Below are 16,668 nucleotides of genomic sequence, written 5' to 3'. Positions count from 1 at the left end.
TCAGCTGCAGTTTCAAATAGGCATCTTTAAGTAGAAACATGAGGTAAATGTTATCGTCACAGTGTTGTTTAAATTTAGTTCTTGTTTTAGCAGGTGGAAAAAGTCATTTCAATAAACTAAATTTTATCAACACAACTCACTTCATATGGCTATATTGCAATGGATACCGTTTTAAATGGAAGACACACAAATTACTTTTCCAGATTATAAGAGTGATAATAAAAAATGAAATACATTTTGTTTTAGCAGGTGGAAAATAAAAATCACAAGCCTAAATTGTATTAATACAACTCAATTCAGATGGCTTTATTGCAATGACATATCACTGAACATACTACCAAACCAGGTGTTTAAAAGTTAAATATTAATTAGAAAACATACCGTAGCAAATAGCAAGGGAACATATCGCAAGACAGACAAAAACTAAATTATCTGTCATGAGATATCCTTATCCTTTTTTTTCTCCTCTTGTCCTCCACGTCTCAAATGAAGTAAGTAAATATACAAAACAAGCATACTGTAAATAAATCAGATCACTAGAGGATAACACAAAAGGACCCAAATACCTTCTGTGTTTTGGCTTTTAGATATCTTTTTAAGATAGAATCCACTGGAATCTTTATCTGTCACCCAATCAGTCATGCGTTTAGTTTTGATTTATTCCTGTGAACGTTTTGTGATTCTCGTCATTCATCGCTACATAACGTCATGCTAAAAGTGTTCTTGGGAATTGTGTTTGTGATGCTCATGAAGTGACACTCAAGGCTAAATCTGTTACCCCACAAATAGCTCACTTGAACGTGCCCTCAAGTCGGAACAACAACTCGGAAAGTTGGAGATAATGCTGCATTCACGTGCTCCTTGTATGGTCCCATTTTCCCAAAGTCGTTGGTCTGACTTTGGCATTTGACTTGAATTTTCCAAGTGTTGCCCAGAAATACCGATGCGTCACACATGAACACACTGAAGTTGGAAGAATGACATCCGTGGTGCATGTGAATGCAGCATTAACATAGTTGTATGCTTTTGAAGCCCATTTCTGACAGGAAACATCACAAAACTGTGCAAGAAATTAGACTGTATGTTTTCAGATGAATGACACAGAAGAGTAGTTGCTGTGTTTGGAGAATTCAGATATAAGGAAGCAATGTTTCCAGATAAGTCTGATATATTTACCAAGAGCACATCAAGAGGGTTCCTCATTCCAATAACACAGAAGACATGTTCAAACAGAGGTATCTGTCTTTTCATATAACACCTTCAAGAAGATTCTTCTTAAACATACATTTAAACATATAATTAACATCCATACATACAATAGGAATCATGTATAAATAAATATTATTAACTTGTGCTATCAACTGGATGTAGTTTGTGTTTGTTAGTATGTGAAGGACTCATGAAAACATTATGCAATACATTTCTCGCTAGTTTTGCTTTTGCACTCATTGCAGCTGCTACATAACATTCTTGAGGGGGCACTGACGTGATGATGTTGGCATCTCAGCACAGAGGAGATGGTATCAAACCAAAGATGCTTTTCACCGGTGAGACGTGTGAATGTTGTTCAGCCGCAGACTGCGGGGGGAAAGAGGAAAACGTTTTGTAAGCAAGACGTGCAAATTCCTCTCCAGATTATAAGGGTGATGATGAAAATGTGTGCAAACAACGAGGATGTGTAACAGCCACGCACAGGATAGAGTGTATTTGAGGCTTCCCACCTTATCTATCGGGAAAAACTTGACTGCTCTGTTCGTAAAGTCCTTGCAGTTTGGTGATGAGGAACTTTTTGTCCTTACCCTCCTGTAGACACAACAAAAATACAGAACATCAATGTTAAAACTGTTCTTTATAAGTGTCATTGATTTGTAGCCAGTGGCAAAGACAGTGTGGTCCATCACTTTGGTCAAAGGGGAGAGTGACCGAATCCTTAATTCCTCACAGCCTGTTGTAATATTATATATCTGAGTATCTATGCATGTATACATGTTTCACCTGTCCTGTTAGTGTCTCCTATTGGCTGTTGCTACTATATAGGTCAAGGCACACCACTGTTTATTTTCAAACTCCCAATGAAGAGTAATGGTACAGCTCCTCATGGGCTTTTTTGGACACGAGAGCTTGCGCCACTTCCCAGCTTTGCGCGCTTGACCAACACGGACTACACCCTCCGACAACCACGCAAACACTTCCTGGCTACACCTGACTGGACGAATGCGACGCGTGGGCTTGTCTGCTCCAGGAGGTCATACCGTACCAACATGGCATCTCATTTCGAAAGTTTTTCAAGGGTTAGTTGAGTTTCAAGAGGCGTACAAGTTCAGTAGTTGAAACCTTTTTTTATGATTTAGCAGCTACAATGAAGGTTTTATTTATTTATTTATTTCCTTCATCGTATGTTAAATTTGAAGCCTGCCTTGTTGAATGAAGCCAAATTACTCAGACAAGCTCGTGACTTCTCCTTGCCCGAGCACTGAATCCTACTGACTCAGGTGATTCTTCTAGTGCCACCAGAATGTTCAGAAAAAATGTTTAATTAATTATACATACATTTTCAATTTGCTTTTCTAACCGACTGATGATTCTCCTTTGGCCGTCAACAACTTGAGTGTGAAAGTATATCACCATTCTGAAAAAAGGAAAAAAAAAAAGAAAAAAAAACGACAATAAGAGATCAATTCCAGTTTCCAGCAAACACAACGAAAATATGAAACGATGACATCAGTCAATAAACGTTTGTCCAAACTGGACAGTTCCTGTTTGCAATCACGTCACCACTCACAGAAGGACTCCAGAGACGAGGAATAAAAAAAAAGGCTTCTCCACCAGAAAGTTGTAGGCCCAGCTGAGCCAAGACATGACGGGGTGGGCGTCCTGCAGCTCCCGGGCCCACAGTTGACCGGACTGAAACATTGTGGTGAGATTCCTGAAGGGGCCGCACCCTGGCGAGGGTTTAATCCTATGGATGACAGACATCGCAGACTCTTAAGTATCTGAACAGAAACACCTTTTCAACTATTCTGGCTCACAACACGGGCACATTGGCTTTAAAGATGATGGACGAGTTTGTGCATCTCTCAATACCGTCTGACTTTTCCTACCCTGTCTGTGGCACTAAGCCACAAGGCCGTTCATTTCTACTGGAGACAGGAGCAGGTAGAAGAAGACAGCTGGCCTCAGTCCAACATCAACAAAACAGGCAAAATATTTCATTATATCTGGCAGCTATATGCTGCCCTATTGGGCTTTGCAACTGTTCAAGAAATAGTCTGACTAATAACCACTGGACACCACCGTAAAAATCATGAATACATTTTTTGCTGTTCATTATTTGCAGGTACAACAAACAAGATAGAGCGTGTTAATAAATGTGGTTTAGAGGTAGGCTCATTAGTAGGTAGATTCTGCCATCTTTGTAGATAACAAGGCTCGCTGCTTCCCCACATTTTTCTCAGTGGAAAACATGTTTTCACCCTTCTCTCAACTGACTTCGGCATGAGTTTGATTTACAAACTCCGCTGGTGGTAGCACTCTCCTACTGTTGATCTAATTGGTTCGTTTGCAATAGTGGTCTAAGACGGTGCTTCCAATCACTTGACACGCCTGACCTTTTCCAAATAGTTTCTAACAGCAACTTTCCAGAGGGTTCTGTGTGACAACCCATTCGAGTCTTTAAGCTAAGCTAACCTTTATAGCTGCTAATGGTAGCTTCATGTTTACCACGCCGTAAAAAGTAATAATGTAATTTAGTGGACTAAACTCAGACGCCTTTAATTTTCTAGCGATTTGACTGGAAATGAAGACTTGGACAATTGCACTATAGAGTTAAAGCAACTAATTTTGAATACGTTTCCAAAGAAACACTCTTATTGGCAGACTTCTCAGCATGCAACGTTTGAGAGTTCAAACTCTGAGAACTTCCTTTATTCATAGTTCAGTTAACTTTTAAATGTAACAACCCAACCCAAGTAAAATCAACTCAAATATGGTCGACTATTCCTTAAAAAAGGGGGTCAGAAATAGACCCGGAATATGAAAAACACACAGCTTTATACTTTAGGGATAGGAGATATATCTGTTGCAAAGTGCATGACAGCAGTCCTTATTAGTCCCAGTTCTCACGGTGCAGGTGACAGGGCTCCAAACCCTGTGCCTCTCACCCAAAATAGAGGTCACAAAAGTTGCCCTGAAATGTGACTCTAACCTGAAACTCGCATATTAGACATGCTTGTAACACAACAGCAGACATGTCATTTAAAATGTGTTTTTTAGAAAGCTATGTGTGTTTCAAGTTCTTGGCATTGCTACACGCCAGTCGGTGGAGGGGCGGTCGAGAGCCATTAAAAAGAGGGGAACCTGTTTGTTGCACTCACATCCAAATTGTATACGTGACAGACACGGCAGCTCCGAGAAACGAGGGGAAGCACAACAGAGAGATGAACACTGTTGTCATCTGACTGGCCCTCCAGGGCTTTCTGGAGGCCTGACAGTTGAGTAGTAGGCTGCTCTGATGAGAGAAACCACAGCAGAATGTTGAGCAGCATGCAAATCTTAGAGGGGACACTGCATGACGTCATCGCGCCTGCCGTACCGACCTTCTTCATATAAAACAGCACAATCAGTTTTAGGATCTGCACCGCCGGAAGCAGCGGCGCAAACAGCACCCCGAGCCTGCGGAAGAACCAAAGACGATAGGGTTTGATTCAGTTTTGTTGTTAAATGAGTGATGGGGTTTCAAGGATGTAGTGTGATTACCAAGTTAGAGTTTGTCCATATATGAGCTCCAGCACATTACGGGCAATGTCAAACACTGGCTTCCTTTTCCTCCTCAGCACTTGCTTGGTAAAGAGCCTGGGAAAAGAAGACAACGTTTTTTTATAAGCAGCAAACAACAGAATCAAAAGTTAAACGGCTTGTGGATGATAAAGCAGCGACGTGCCTCCACAGGAACTCTCCCAAAAAAGTGTAAAGCACTGTGAAGATGAAGTCCATCAGGAGCAGGCGATACAGTTCTTGGCCCACAGAGTTCTCCCAACACTGTGGACAACACAAACATAAAGAATCCATGCGATTTGAGGTTGTTTTCACATTGCACCATCGAGGCCTAGGTCACAAACAAACATGTATTTTAGCAAACATTACACAATTCAGTGTCGCACCACAACTGTAATTACGAGAAGCTCAATGAGGATGTTTGTAACCTGCAAACCATGACTTTCTGGTTCCACAGCAATTCTTCCCAGCCAGTGGAAACACAGCACAACAACAATGCTGACCTTCAGCAACAGGTTCCTGAGAAAATAGCAAATCAGATTTTCTGTTAAGCATATTTCAAATATTTAAAAACTGAGCTAAAAATTGTACTGGGTGACTTGAATGTTTGACCTTTCAAGGTTCAGAGTCTGACAGCAGAAAGCCCAAGTTCCTCAGTGACACATGAACTTAGAAAGGAATCTTTCAGTAAAGCAGGAGACCTCTTTTGTCGGGTTCAGTCGGGAGGATGAGTAGATGTAATGTCTTGTCTATATCAGACCCAAATGATTATATTTGTCCACGTATCTCGTTCGTATGATTCAGATGTACGATTGTGATTAAGACGGAGACAATGGAGCATTAAACATTGGTGAAATATACAAATGTACCGTGTTTAAGGAGTAAATGCAAAAAGACCAATCACAGGTGAACTTAAACATTATTAGTTCAGTGTCACAGCTCACTGAATGTTCTCTATCATTTGACAGATAAACATGGTTATTCTGCCCTCTGCTGTCACAGGTCTGGCTTCGCTTAGTGCAGCTGTAACGTCAGTGACGACTGTCCAAGTGGGACGTGACTGCAGACCTTCTCCTCACCTGAAGATGGAGACATAGACTCGAACACTCGGTGAGTCGTGTTTCTCCACCCAGGCACACAGGTTGAAGAGGCCAGGGAGGAGCAGGTTAAAGCCTGACACCGCTGCAGACATGAGCAGCAGCTCCGTTTCTTTAAAGGCACTGTGCTTAAGGACAGCCTGTGAAGGAACGGACAGATCACGATGAGACCAACAGCTTAGGACATGGAGAAAAAAACTACAGAATTATTGATTTAACAGAATGAATAATTTCCCTGCAAAGTCAGAATGTCTGCCGGTGAAAAGGCTGAACTTGCTCTCGACAGTCGAAAGTTTAACTTGCATTATCTCATTTGCTCAAGTACTCGCTGGTGTAACACCAGCAGACAAAAAAATAAAAGATTGTAGAACGTCTGCCAGGAAGGAAAAAGAAGAAGTCAAGGCTGTGGTGGGAAGGTGTTTTTGCTCAGAGCTATTTCTGTGATCTTCTTGAGAAAGGCGTCATAGCAGCTGCAACAGTGTAGCTGCTCAGATGCGCCTGAAATCGGTGAAGTGTGGGTGCACAGCAGCTGTTGTACCTCATAATTTGACTCTGACAGATAGTGGATGGCCATGGCGCCCAAGACGATGCAGGCCAGACACGTGACCCACGCCACCAGATGCACCATGAGGCGGCCGAATCGCTGCATGCAGCTCTTTTCTTCCTCGCCGCCGATCATCTCAGAAAGCAGCTCCTGTTGGAAGAGCAGCGTTTGGCGCTTCATTCAAATGATCTTCACAGTGAGATCAAACTATCATCAGCTGGCATGGGTTATATATATAGAAAGGATGTTTGAAAGTGCTTCCTTCTTAAGAAAAAGGCATGCCAAGTAGGCTATTGCAGCAGTCTGACGTAACAAGTGAGATATTGTATCTGTGCTCGGGACACTTTACCAACCCAAAATATCAGTATCTGACATCCTGGGAATGAGACTCAACAATCAACTGTCTTTCTGGTGCCTTTACGAACAGCTCGGTCAAATGCTACCGATTCTACCTTAATACAGCGTGAGGTTCAGTCAGCTTTGCACACAAATGGCCGGTAAAACTGTCCTTCAGGAGGGAAACATTTTGCTTTTATTATTTGATTACATGTCAGAGCCTGTGCTTTCTGACTAGAAAAGAATGTGTGTACTTTTGCCACATCTGCATAGATTACACTGGGTTCTTGTAATTTTGTTAATTTCCACTACTGACCACTTCATATTTCTGGTAAAAATGCACTTTGTGCTATTCTTCTCTATGCTAAATTGATACAGGTCCATATAGCATTCATAATAAATCCTGACCGCAACCATTCAACCACATCAAATTTGTCTTCAGTTTGAATAGAGGAAGTTTGACAAAACTGTCACATGTGGTGTGAAAATGCATATATAAAAGCTTCCTCTGTTTACACCAGCCATGCAAAAATTGAGATAGTTCGACTAACAACGTTAATCAGCAGATATCTAGCGTCGGGGATCAGCGTTTCTGCTTGAAGTGCTCATGGCGAAAAAGTTGTTTGTTATGCATTTTAAATGAAACAGAATCATCACTTTGTAATAAAAGATTAGAGATTCACTCTTCAGTGAATCCGAGGGCGTGTGAAAATGATTGCACACCTTGAGCTGAGTGCTGATTTTCTCAGACTGAAGTCTCACAGAGGTCCTCTTGCTGACTTTAAAGTCCCAGGAGCAGAACACTTTCACTGCCAGAATCCCATGAGACTTGAGGACGTGAAACCTTCTCCCGAGGGATGTGGACACGCTGCAGAAGGTCATAGCCATTAAGATACACACATAAGAGTGGACTGAAAGAAAACTAATGCAGGAGCAGTTCACTTAATGTCGCACTTGTACACCAGGATGATGCAGGTGATGAAGAAGGCGATGGTGATGGTGAAGAAATAGGCTGCAGGGATGCTGTATGGCATCTGGGACTTGATCATGGTGTTGGTGTAGTGACCGTAAAACATCACACTCTGAGAGAGGTAACCCTGCCAGAGAGAATAGGTGGAGACCTGGTTCAAGGGAGGAATAATCAAGTGTCTTGATGTACTGTAGCAGCTACGTACCGTGCCCGTGAGAAGCTCTAGGCCAGTGAAGGTGTCTTGATGAGAGTCATAAAGAGAAGGCGGGTTGACGGCTTGAGGGAAGACCAGGAAGAGGCCGGTGATGACAAAGAGGAGGAGGTTAAGGAGCAGGAGAGTCCGGAGAAACAGGAAGTAGGAGAGCACGCCGGTTCCGAAGCGTCCGCTCAGTTTCTTCATGGGTGAATGCCACAGCTGGAGGGAGCTGAGGACGGAGAGGCAGCCGAACATACAGTGACGCCAAGACTGAGGGGAGAAAAACACGAGTATGACTGACGATGCACAAAGAAAAAATGTTTTCCACTGAGGAAAATCTTGTCAACATGTGAAAAAAAGTGCATATATGCACTTAATCCACGTGGGAACATGTAAATATATTATGTGGACATTTTATTTCACGAATAAGCCTCGCGCTTGTAAAAAATGTCCAGTTCATGTGTTTATTGATATTTTATTTTCACGTGTCAAAATCTGTGTGTACACGTGACAGTTGCCAAATCACATGTGAAAACTGGTAGTTCACATGGGAGGAAGCAAATTAAAGAGCAAAATTCAATTTTTTTTTTTTTGTTGTTGAAATTTTAATTCAGGTGTGAAAAAAATCCAATAATTTGTGAAATTGTCCAGTTGACTTACAAACAATATAGCCAATCACACGTGAACGTGTGGGGGACTGTGAAAAATTTCAAGTGCAGCATTTTGTCTCCACATTCGGAAATTGTAAGCCACGTGTGAAAAACGCCTGTCCGATATGAATGTATGTGATCTACCTGTGAAAATGTTCACATGCGCCATTTTATTTTGACATGTCAAATTTTGGCTCACATGTGAAAAATAGTCAATCACATGTGAAATTGTGAGACAGTTTGGAATTCACATGTGACAAATCAAACTTGGTGTGATCTCATGTGAAATCATGTAAATCTTTCAAATGTCAAAATGTTTGTTCGCATAATAGCTGCCTGCAGGTGAAAATGAGGAATTCGCGCACGCAAATGTCTTGTGACTTCATGTTTTGTTCAACATGTGCAGAATGGGAATCCCCATGCGGTGAAAAATCCGATCACATATGAATGAAAATGTAAATCTCCAGTGTGTAAAAAGACAATCGTTTGTGAAAAGTCAAATTTCACATGTGACATGTTCATAAAAGACAAATGTGGCACACTGTTTATCTCACCCTCGAAATGTACACACTCAGGAGACTGTAGCACGGGATGTCTCTGTCGATGAGGGAACTCTCAGCTACATCACTGAAAGCAAGTCGCCTAATAAAAGACGGGTGAAGGAGGTGTTACCACAGTGATAAAGCTTTGTTTTTGCAGGAAGGTTTTAAAACGCCGCTGGTACCTGATTTCCATCTTATCTGCCAGGCTTAGCGGCATGGCTCGCAGCTTGCGCAGCCTCTCGCTCACTGAGAGGCCTCGGAGGTTGGACACCAGCTGCTGCTTCTTGTTTTCTGTGAACCAAAAAGTCAGAAACGACCAATTTATTACCAGTCTTTGAATGTTTGGAGCAATTAGTAGTTGAACACTTTCTATCCACCTTCAGGGGTGATTTCCACCACTTTTGCCCGGACAACGTCATCCTGGTTGGGTCTGGAGGGGTGGTGTTGGCTTGGCCGACGCGATTTTGAGCCACGCCAGCGAACTTCTGCATTGCTGTTTGGCCCTGTGTGGAAAAGGACTGTTTTTTAAACAGTAAATGTAAAGTGTATAACAAACAAGTCGACAGCAGGGAAAGGTTTCATCTCACCAGCAGAGCGACTGGGCATGGAGGAGAGGACCCTCAGGGTCGCAGCCGACCAGCCGTGCCTCTGCAGAGAGCTCTCCGGCCCTCCGTCCAGCGTCTCATCGCTTGTGCTGCTGTCACTTGAGCTGTCTAAACAGCAGAAAATGTCACTTGAACAAGCTTTTCATTGTGTTGATAATACAACTGGAACGTGTTTGTACCTGAGCGTTCTGTAATAAAATCCATCCCGAATATTTCAGGACGCCTCTGGGTGCTGGCTGCAGGCTCTCCAACATGCTGGAAGGAGTCTTGACCTGGTTCATCTTGTTCCAGGTTCCTGAGGAAAAGTTGCCATTATCCTATTTTATTTAATGGTCACGTCGAAAATGTTCATATTTCTATGAAAGCATTGGAAATGTTCTGTCCCAACACTTAACAGCAGCTTTGACTTAAAGCAACACCAAGAAGGCTGGTGTGAATTATAAATAGACGAATGAAACAACAGTTTAATTTGTTATCAACTCAATTCGATGAAAGAAATGCGATCAACCAATTCTAGGTGCTGAATCGAAGGCAACCGGACTTGTTTCAGTTTCTTGAAACCCGTTTTTTAATCAACCGATGTTGCTTCTTGTTGACTCGCTGCATTATATTTAGTGCTTCTAAACACAGACTACAACATGCACAGACCCACTCAGGCAGGAAGATACAGATGCAACGAGCAGCAGATGATTACTTTCATTTCAAATTGTTTTAAATGAATACTCACTCATAGTCTGAATCCCTTTGACAAATGTCAAAGCTCACACTGTGGGCCATGGTCCTCGATGTCTGTCTGTGTACTGAATCACATTGTGGACTGAAGGGCAGCAGGTCATCACTGAAGCAGGCTACTGACTAATTACCAGAACACATCATAGACACTTCCTGTCTGTCTCTCTCTCTCTCTCTCTTTCTCTCTGTCAGCTGTGTCTTATTTGCAATTGGTGCAACTTTATCTGTCTTAATCAATCGGTTGAGTGTCTCTGGCATACACTGTATGAGCAGCTAAAGGCACTAATGCATGTTATAATAATATATTTAAATATAACACTATAAAACAGTGTTTTTGGAGAGGTTTCACTGGCAGTGTCAGTGTGATGTTGTGTCTTACTCGAAGCCAGTTGGCGCTGACGTCAGATCGGTGTGCATTTTGAATCGTTCACTGCCCCCCAGCGGCCACAGTGAGGAACTGCAACACTTCCTCAAACCATTGAATAGAAAACAATGGGGTGTAAAGGGTTTAGGGTTAGAAAATACAACATATATAAATTTAAAAAAATGCATAAACAACTTCAAATTAAATATATATAATGATGATCATTATCATCATTATTACTATTGGAATGTAGTGTGCATCATATATATTTGGAAAGGTTTCAGACAAAAAAAAAACAACAAAAAAAGAAGTAGTAAATAAATGTTTAACTGACTTTTACTTCTATTTTTGATACTTAAGTACATTTAATTTCAGGCTCTTTGATGCTTTTACTCAAGTACCATTTTTTTGCTTTCCAAAATAAATAATTTAACACGATATCTTTACTTTTACTCAAGTCTGACTTCTTGGGACTTTTTAAAACACTGGTTGTGATGCCAACAGATTCACCTCCAATCCGCTCAACATGATTTATGATCAAACTACAACATGAACATTAGCACCTCGTAAAAACGAACAACACTGTAAAAAACTCTCACCTGTCTATTGTGCTTGTGTTCTTCGCCATAGAGTCTCATATCTTCACCACCCCCCCCCCCCCACCCCCCGGTGATTTGAGTTACAAAATAACTGTATTTTATAACTTAACCCTTTATTGGAGGCCATTTTAAACCATTTCAGTGGGAGTACAGTGTCCCAGTCACCAGATGTTAGATGTTTGCTCCTCCCATCTGATTCACATCTTTGTATATCCTTGTCAATCTAAGTGGCAGCAGGATAATAACATGCAACAACCAAGCATGGACTTACTTTTAAATTCTCATATTCTCAGAAAAGCAGTTTAAAAGAAAATCAGCTAAACAAGGTTTTAGAAATATCTCTATTCAGATTTTACAAATGTAATGTTGTTCTTGTAAATTATTATTTTCTGTGACTGAAACTTTATGCTCTTATATTTTAACAAATTAGAATCAGTCTCATTGGGTTATTCCTATATGTCAGTGTTTTGTTTAATTACATTTATTTAAATTACATTTTGTTAAAGGCTTCTTCTTCTTCTTTTTAGAATGATGGTTGTTCTATAGTGTTTTGTGAGATTAGTTATGCATCTTTTGGAATAAGTATTTAAGGGTTTCTTAGAATGTTGTTTAAATAAAGTTACTTGAAAGTCAAAAGTCTTCTTCTTCTTCTTCTTCTTCTACTCCTTCTTCTCCTTCTCCTTCTTCTTCTTCTTCTTCTTCTTCTTCTTCACAAATGTGTCTTGTTTACTGTTTTACTCATAGGTTTTCTGATTGTTATGGAATGTCCCTGAGTTTCCTGAAATTAAAAGGTTAACAGCTCCACTGCGACGTTTACGTAACTCCTTCAAAATGACTTTTATTGGGGGTAAAAAAAAATAAATAAAAAAAAGTTATTGGCACTATTTTCCCTTGTTTAAGATTAAAAACAAACATTAAAGAATAACATTATTCGTGATTTAGTAATTCGTGTATGAAGGACTTTTACATGTATTCGATTAATATTTCCGGTTAAAAACACATCACGAATATCACGCCGGTACCTCGTGATAACAACGATAGTCCAGTTTCCGAGGAGCGCCTGAACGCATCGGAGCAGGGGCGGTCTTTGAAAAGTTGTCAGGAAGCTGTTTGACAAAACGAAACTGTCCAAACTGTGACAGGAGGAACTTCTCTCTCTAGTTTGTCGTTCAAATTGGGGTTTGTCTTTTTTTAGAGGTGATAAAAATGCAGAGCAGCGCGTACGGGGCCTCGCTGGCCGGCGGTACCTTTGACTTGGAGAGTTTTGTAAAACAGCCTCAGACCATTTTGCGCTGCCTGAGCTGGGTGAGTGACTTGTTAGCTAGCTACACGGAAACGTTAGCATCAGAGTTTTGCCAGCTGTCACATCACTTTATGTTAACAGATGTGAGCTGCCAGAGTCGACACTAATTAGCTAATTACACAGCGTGTAAGCTTTCGGAGCTGTCGACACTGGACACGAACTGGGTGTTGGGTCGGATTCTTAAATTCAAGTGACATTAAGTGGATATTAGACGTGTTTTCTTTAGCAGTAGCTAAAGTTAGCTAGCGTCGCCAGTGCTGTGTCACCGCAGTGTTGCACCTGATGTTGGAGCTTTTGTTTGGCACCCTTTTTTTGTTGTAACTCGGGTCTGAAAGTCGACCACGAAGAGGTGAAACTCACAGGAGATGTCTCTCTGTCTTTCTGGAGTGATTACAGAAGAAACGAATCAGGAATTGAAACTTTTCCAGCGTCACATGTTGAGATCAACAAGTGTCTGATGAGTTGTTGTTAAACGCGTGACGTTACAGTCCAGCTCCAATAAATATGGTGGAAGATCATATTGGTAGTTATTACACTATTTTAAACATTAACAGAGTGTTTTACAATGAGGCAATACAAATCGAAACAGCAAGAAGACAACAGAAAAGTTGTATCAACAAAAAATATGAATAAATAACTATGAGGCCAGTTTGTACATATTTTTTATGCCCTTATTTCTTCATGCAAGGCAATTTAAACCCAATGCTCTGTAGCCTTTGTGTTGACTGTAGATTTCTGAGCAGGAAAAAAAGTTGCAATGACTGTTTTGATGAGTAGATTAATCAGATTTGAGTCATTTTTAAGAAATGGATCTACTAGAATGTGAATATTTTCCACGCTTCTGTGTGACAGCAAGATGAAAGTCCTTGTATTGTGGAGAAAACATGTCTTTTAGAGGACGTCATCTGGGGTTTGTGAGCCACTGTTCACCAAAGAACTTATACATTTTTTATTATCAATATTTTATGAGACTAGTGCAACTGATGAGTGAGGGTGGATGACACGCAGCAAAGGGCCACAGGGCTGATTCCAACCCGGGGCTGCTGCAGCGAAGGACCCAGCCTCCGTACGTCACTTGAGCCAGAGGGGCGCCCCCAGACAACTAATCGATTTAATCAAGAAATTTATTGACAGCCTCCATCAACAATGAAAAATAATCATGAGCTCTAAACACAAAGTAAAACATCACAGGATCTCAGGGGTTGAGTGGAACATAAGGCACTAAAGGGATTAATACATAATCACTAAGAGACAATGGTGAGAATGTGGAGCTGCACGTAAACTTTGTTTTCATTATTGATTAATCGTTTTGTCTTTGAAGAGTCAACCACAAGGTGACATCCTGCTTTGTCTCAGCTGTATGATTAACAGCCCAGAGCTATTCAGTTGAAAAAAATCATTTAAACACGGAGAAGCAACAAACTTTCACATTTGAGATGCTGGAACCTCGTCTTAGATTTTGGATATCTTATTTCGTAATAAGGCTTTAAGTGTCATGTTGTCCTGATTTTAAAAAGGCTCTTCTTTAAAGAAGCATACCTTACTAGACAGTTCTTCTTGTTCTTATAATCACTTTGACCTCCTTTGACCACAGAACTGATGATTTTGTGAAAGTACCCGTTGTCATCCCGACAATAATGTTACCATCAGAATACCGAGGTATTTTGTCAAAAACAGGGAAATATTTGATTTTTGGCCCGACTGGAACCAGATAATATTTGCTATGCTAAACTACAGATTAATGGTTTATCCTTATTGTTGCTGGTTAATTTTTGGGTCATTGTTTTAACTCTACTCATGTTCAGAGTGGATCAGGCACAAGGAATTATGCACTCTGTTTTCATGTCACATTTACAGTATTTACAGAGTGCGGCTTTTGCACACCTTCGGGTGGACAGGTGCGTAGGAGGCGTTTACAGTATTCAAAAAGATCAGGAATTGAAACTGTCAAAGCGTCATCTGCTCAGCTCCACTTGTCTGAACAGGCTCGACAGCTGTTTGTAATGCCAATTCAGGGGATTTTCATTTGTGGTGAAAGCTTTTTTTCCAACTCCTGTGTGTCCCTTCTTTTCAGTTATTCTCCATTGTGGTGTTTGCAACCATCACAGCTGAAGGCTACGTTAACCCAACAACCAAGGCGGAGGAAAAGTGCATGTTCAACGGCACCGACAGCGCCTGTAACTACGGGGTCGGAATCGGTGTGTTGGCTTTCTTGGCATGTGTCATCTTCCTCATACTGGACGCCTACTTCCCGCAGATCAGCAATGCCAAGGAGAGAAAATTCATTGTTTTAGCAGATTTGGTGTTCTCAGGTGAGAGTGAAGTTTCACTGTTGATTGCTCATATTAAAATAAAGGAACTGTGCCTAAAAACAGGAAGTGCAGCCTTGTTGAAGTTAACGCTGTCAGCATGTTTTGTCTGCTTTGATGTTTTTATCGCGGGACAGCGGCGTGGACGTTCCTGTGGTTCATCTGCTTCTGTGTCCTGGCCAACCAGTGGTCCAAAACATCCACAGGCAACCTAGCTTCTGGTGATGCTGCCCGGGCCGTCATTGCCTTCTCCTTCTTCTCCATCCCCACCTGGGTGAGCCTCTCATCAATTCTCGCTAGCATTTGACTAACAAAATCACATGATAACATACGAGTCAGTCGGTTGAAGCTCCACTTACTGATTCTCTCAACAGGCCCTCCTGACCTTCTTTGCGCTCGGACGTTATCGCCAAGGCGTCAGCGAGTTTGACCAGGAGTACAGAGACCCAGCCAACGACCACAATACTCCGTACCCGCCCGCTCAGTACCCCGGCAGCAGCGGACCCACGGGCTACCAGCAGTCGCCTTTCCCCCACAGCCAGGAGCAACCAGGGGATTACCAGCCTCCAGCTTACTGAAGGACTGACATTCAAACACAAGCATCCAACGGGGGAGTTTTCTTTTTTTTTAAATAAAAGACGTGTGCCAACGGTTTGCGCTCTGCGCTCCCATTTTTTTCTTCCTTGCGGAACGTTTTATTTGTGGGTGCACTGATGTTTATATGTTCATTTCAAGGTTGTAAGTTGTTTGGATGTATGCTGATGTATGCACAGCAAAGAAAATTCAAAATGTATTTTGTAAGAAGGAGATTGTCTTGATATGAGAGAGGATAACTTTGTCCTTTAAGCAGTCAACTGTAGTTAATTCACTTCCCCATTTGTGGTTAATTGATTTTCTTTTTTTTTTATGGAAATGTAACTGTTTAGTACATAAACATATATTTACATTGCTATCAGATTCACAAACAGCAGTTCAACAATCATAATGTATTGATCCATGTCATTACATTTTTCTATTCGACCACAAAACAACCATATTGATCAACAAGTGTGCCGAGGAAATTTCCTCATAAACTACTGTAATATTTTTGTTTATTTTTCAATAATCAACCACTGAAAAAATGGCTGTTATGCACTGAAAAACACAGCTAACGTCTTTGAGGTGGTTTAATTGCCAATATCTGGTCTGAGGTTGTTGATTTAAACATTTTAAATCCACTCCTGCTGCAGTTTAATTTTGTTTTTTTGATTGCTTATTTTTTTAAAGGTAGCCAAAGGATCCTTTTATATCAGCTACCTCTGAAGAAATCGAATGTGCCTTTCTTGAGTTAGTTTTAAAATAAATATCCAATTCAGCCATAATTAGATAATAAGAATTCAATAATATTGGGGTAAATTGATATATTTATTATCTTACTTGAACCTATCGGTCAGGTTCATGACAATCAAACCATAATTTTTTATCTACATTGATTTTTCTTGCTTTTTTCACGCTCCAGTTGTTCCTTTTCGCGAGTTGTACTCTGGCTTTAAACTAATCCCCCAAACTAAAGTGCCTTGTACAGTATTCTGTATCACACAGGGTTTGCCAAATAAAAGCTGTTCTTGTTTGAACCTCTGGGTACGCCCCTTCTTTGTGTCCTCTTTCA

The 16,668-nt window shown here is 41.0% G+C and overlaps 2 protein-coding genes and 1 long non-coding RNA gene across 4 annotated transcripts in view; 2 read left to right on the top strand and 1 right to left on the bottom strand.

Annotated features, from left to right (window-relative positions):
• LOC115575683 (uncharacterized) overlaps positions 1–5,899 on the top strand; it is a 67,035-nt gene extending 61,136 nt beyond the window's left edge. The window contains exon 6 of the long non-coding RNA XR_003982710.1: positions 5,776–5,899. This is a non-coding gene — a long non-coding RNA (uncharacterized LOC115575683). The remainder of the gene's footprint in view (positions 1–5,775) is intronic.
• On the bottom strand, positions 277–10,857 carry tmc6a (transmembrane channel-like 6a). Its single transcript, XM_030407910.1, has 20 exons — positions 10,441–10,857; positions 9,893–10,008; positions 9,696–9,821; positions 9,486–9,611; positions 9,291–9,399; positions 9,121–9,208; positions 7,926–8,186; positions 7,705–7,847; positions 7,474–7,618; positions 6,409–6,564; positions 5,853–6,010; positions 5,202–5,292; positions 4,940–5,037; positions 4,756–4,851; positions 4,596–4,671; positions 4,374–4,507; positions 2,783–2,959; positions 2,551–2,629; positions 1,722–1,803; positions 277–1,578 (listed from the first exon to the last, which is right to left on the bottom strand). The coding sequence occupies exons 1-19, from the start codon at positions 10,488–10,490 to the stop codon at positions 1,723–1,725; spliced, it is 2,310 nt and encodes a 769-aa protein (XP_030263770.1). The 5' UTR covers positions 10,491–10,857; the 3' UTR covers positions 277–1,578; position 1,722.
• A 1,596-nt stretch (positions 10,858–12,453) lies between these two features.
• syngr2a (synaptogyrin 2a) lies at positions 12,454–16,633 on the top strand. 2 transcript variants are annotated; one of them, XM_030408929.1, is made up of 4 exons: positions 12,454–12,713; positions 14,786–15,023; positions 15,158–15,294; positions 15,395–16,633. In XM_030408929.1, exons 1-4 carry the CDS (start codon positions 12,615–12,617, stop codon positions 15,596–15,598), a joined length of 678 nt encoding a protein of 225 aa, XP_030264789.1. In that variant the 5' UTR covers positions 12,454–12,614; the 3' UTR covers positions 15,599–16,633. The 2 variants fall into 2 exon arrangements, with proteins under 2 accessions (XP_030264789.1, XP_030264790.1); XM_030408930.1 differs by lacking the exon at positions 12,454–12,713 and adding an exon at positions 13,752–13,968.
• The last annotated feature ends 35 nt before the right edge of the window (positions 16,634–16,668 follow it).

The sequence above is a fragment of the Sparus aurata genome, chromosome 23 (assembly GCF_900880675.1).
Source record: "Sparus aurata chromosome 23, fSpaAur1.1, whole genome shotgun sequence".
NCBI lineage: Eukaryota > Metazoa > Chordata > Actinopteri > Spariformes > Sparidae > Sparus > Sparus aurata.
Note: the sequence above shows the minus strand (reverse complement) of the source record. Positions and strands in the feature narration are given on the sequence as shown.

Coding starts and splice junctions, on each gene's coding strand:
- tmc6a (XM_030407910.1), bottom strand. CDS start 10,490: ATGGCCCACAGTGTGAGCTTTGACATTTGTCAAAGGGATTCAGACTAT. Junction 10,009..10,440: donor CAAAGGGATTCAGACTATGA/GTGAGTATTCAT, acceptor ACTTTTCCTCAG/GAACCTGGAACAAGATGAAC. Junction 4,852..4,939: donor TTGGGAGAGTTCCTGTGGAG/GCACGTCGCTGC, acceptor TTCTTTTCCCAG/GCTCTTTACCAAGCAAGTGC.
- syngr2a (XM_030408929.1), top strand. CDS start 12,615: ATGCAGAGCAGCGCGTACGGGGCCTCGCTGGCCGGCGGTACCTTTGAC. Junction 12,714..14,785: donor TTTTGCGCTGCCTGAGCTGG/GTGAGTGACTTG, acceptor CCTTCTTTTCAG/TTATTCTCCATTGTGGTGTT. Junction 15,024..15,157: donor AGCAGATTTGGTGTTCTCAG/GTGAGAGTGAAG, acceptor ATCGCGGGACAG/CGGCGTGGACGTTCCTGTGG.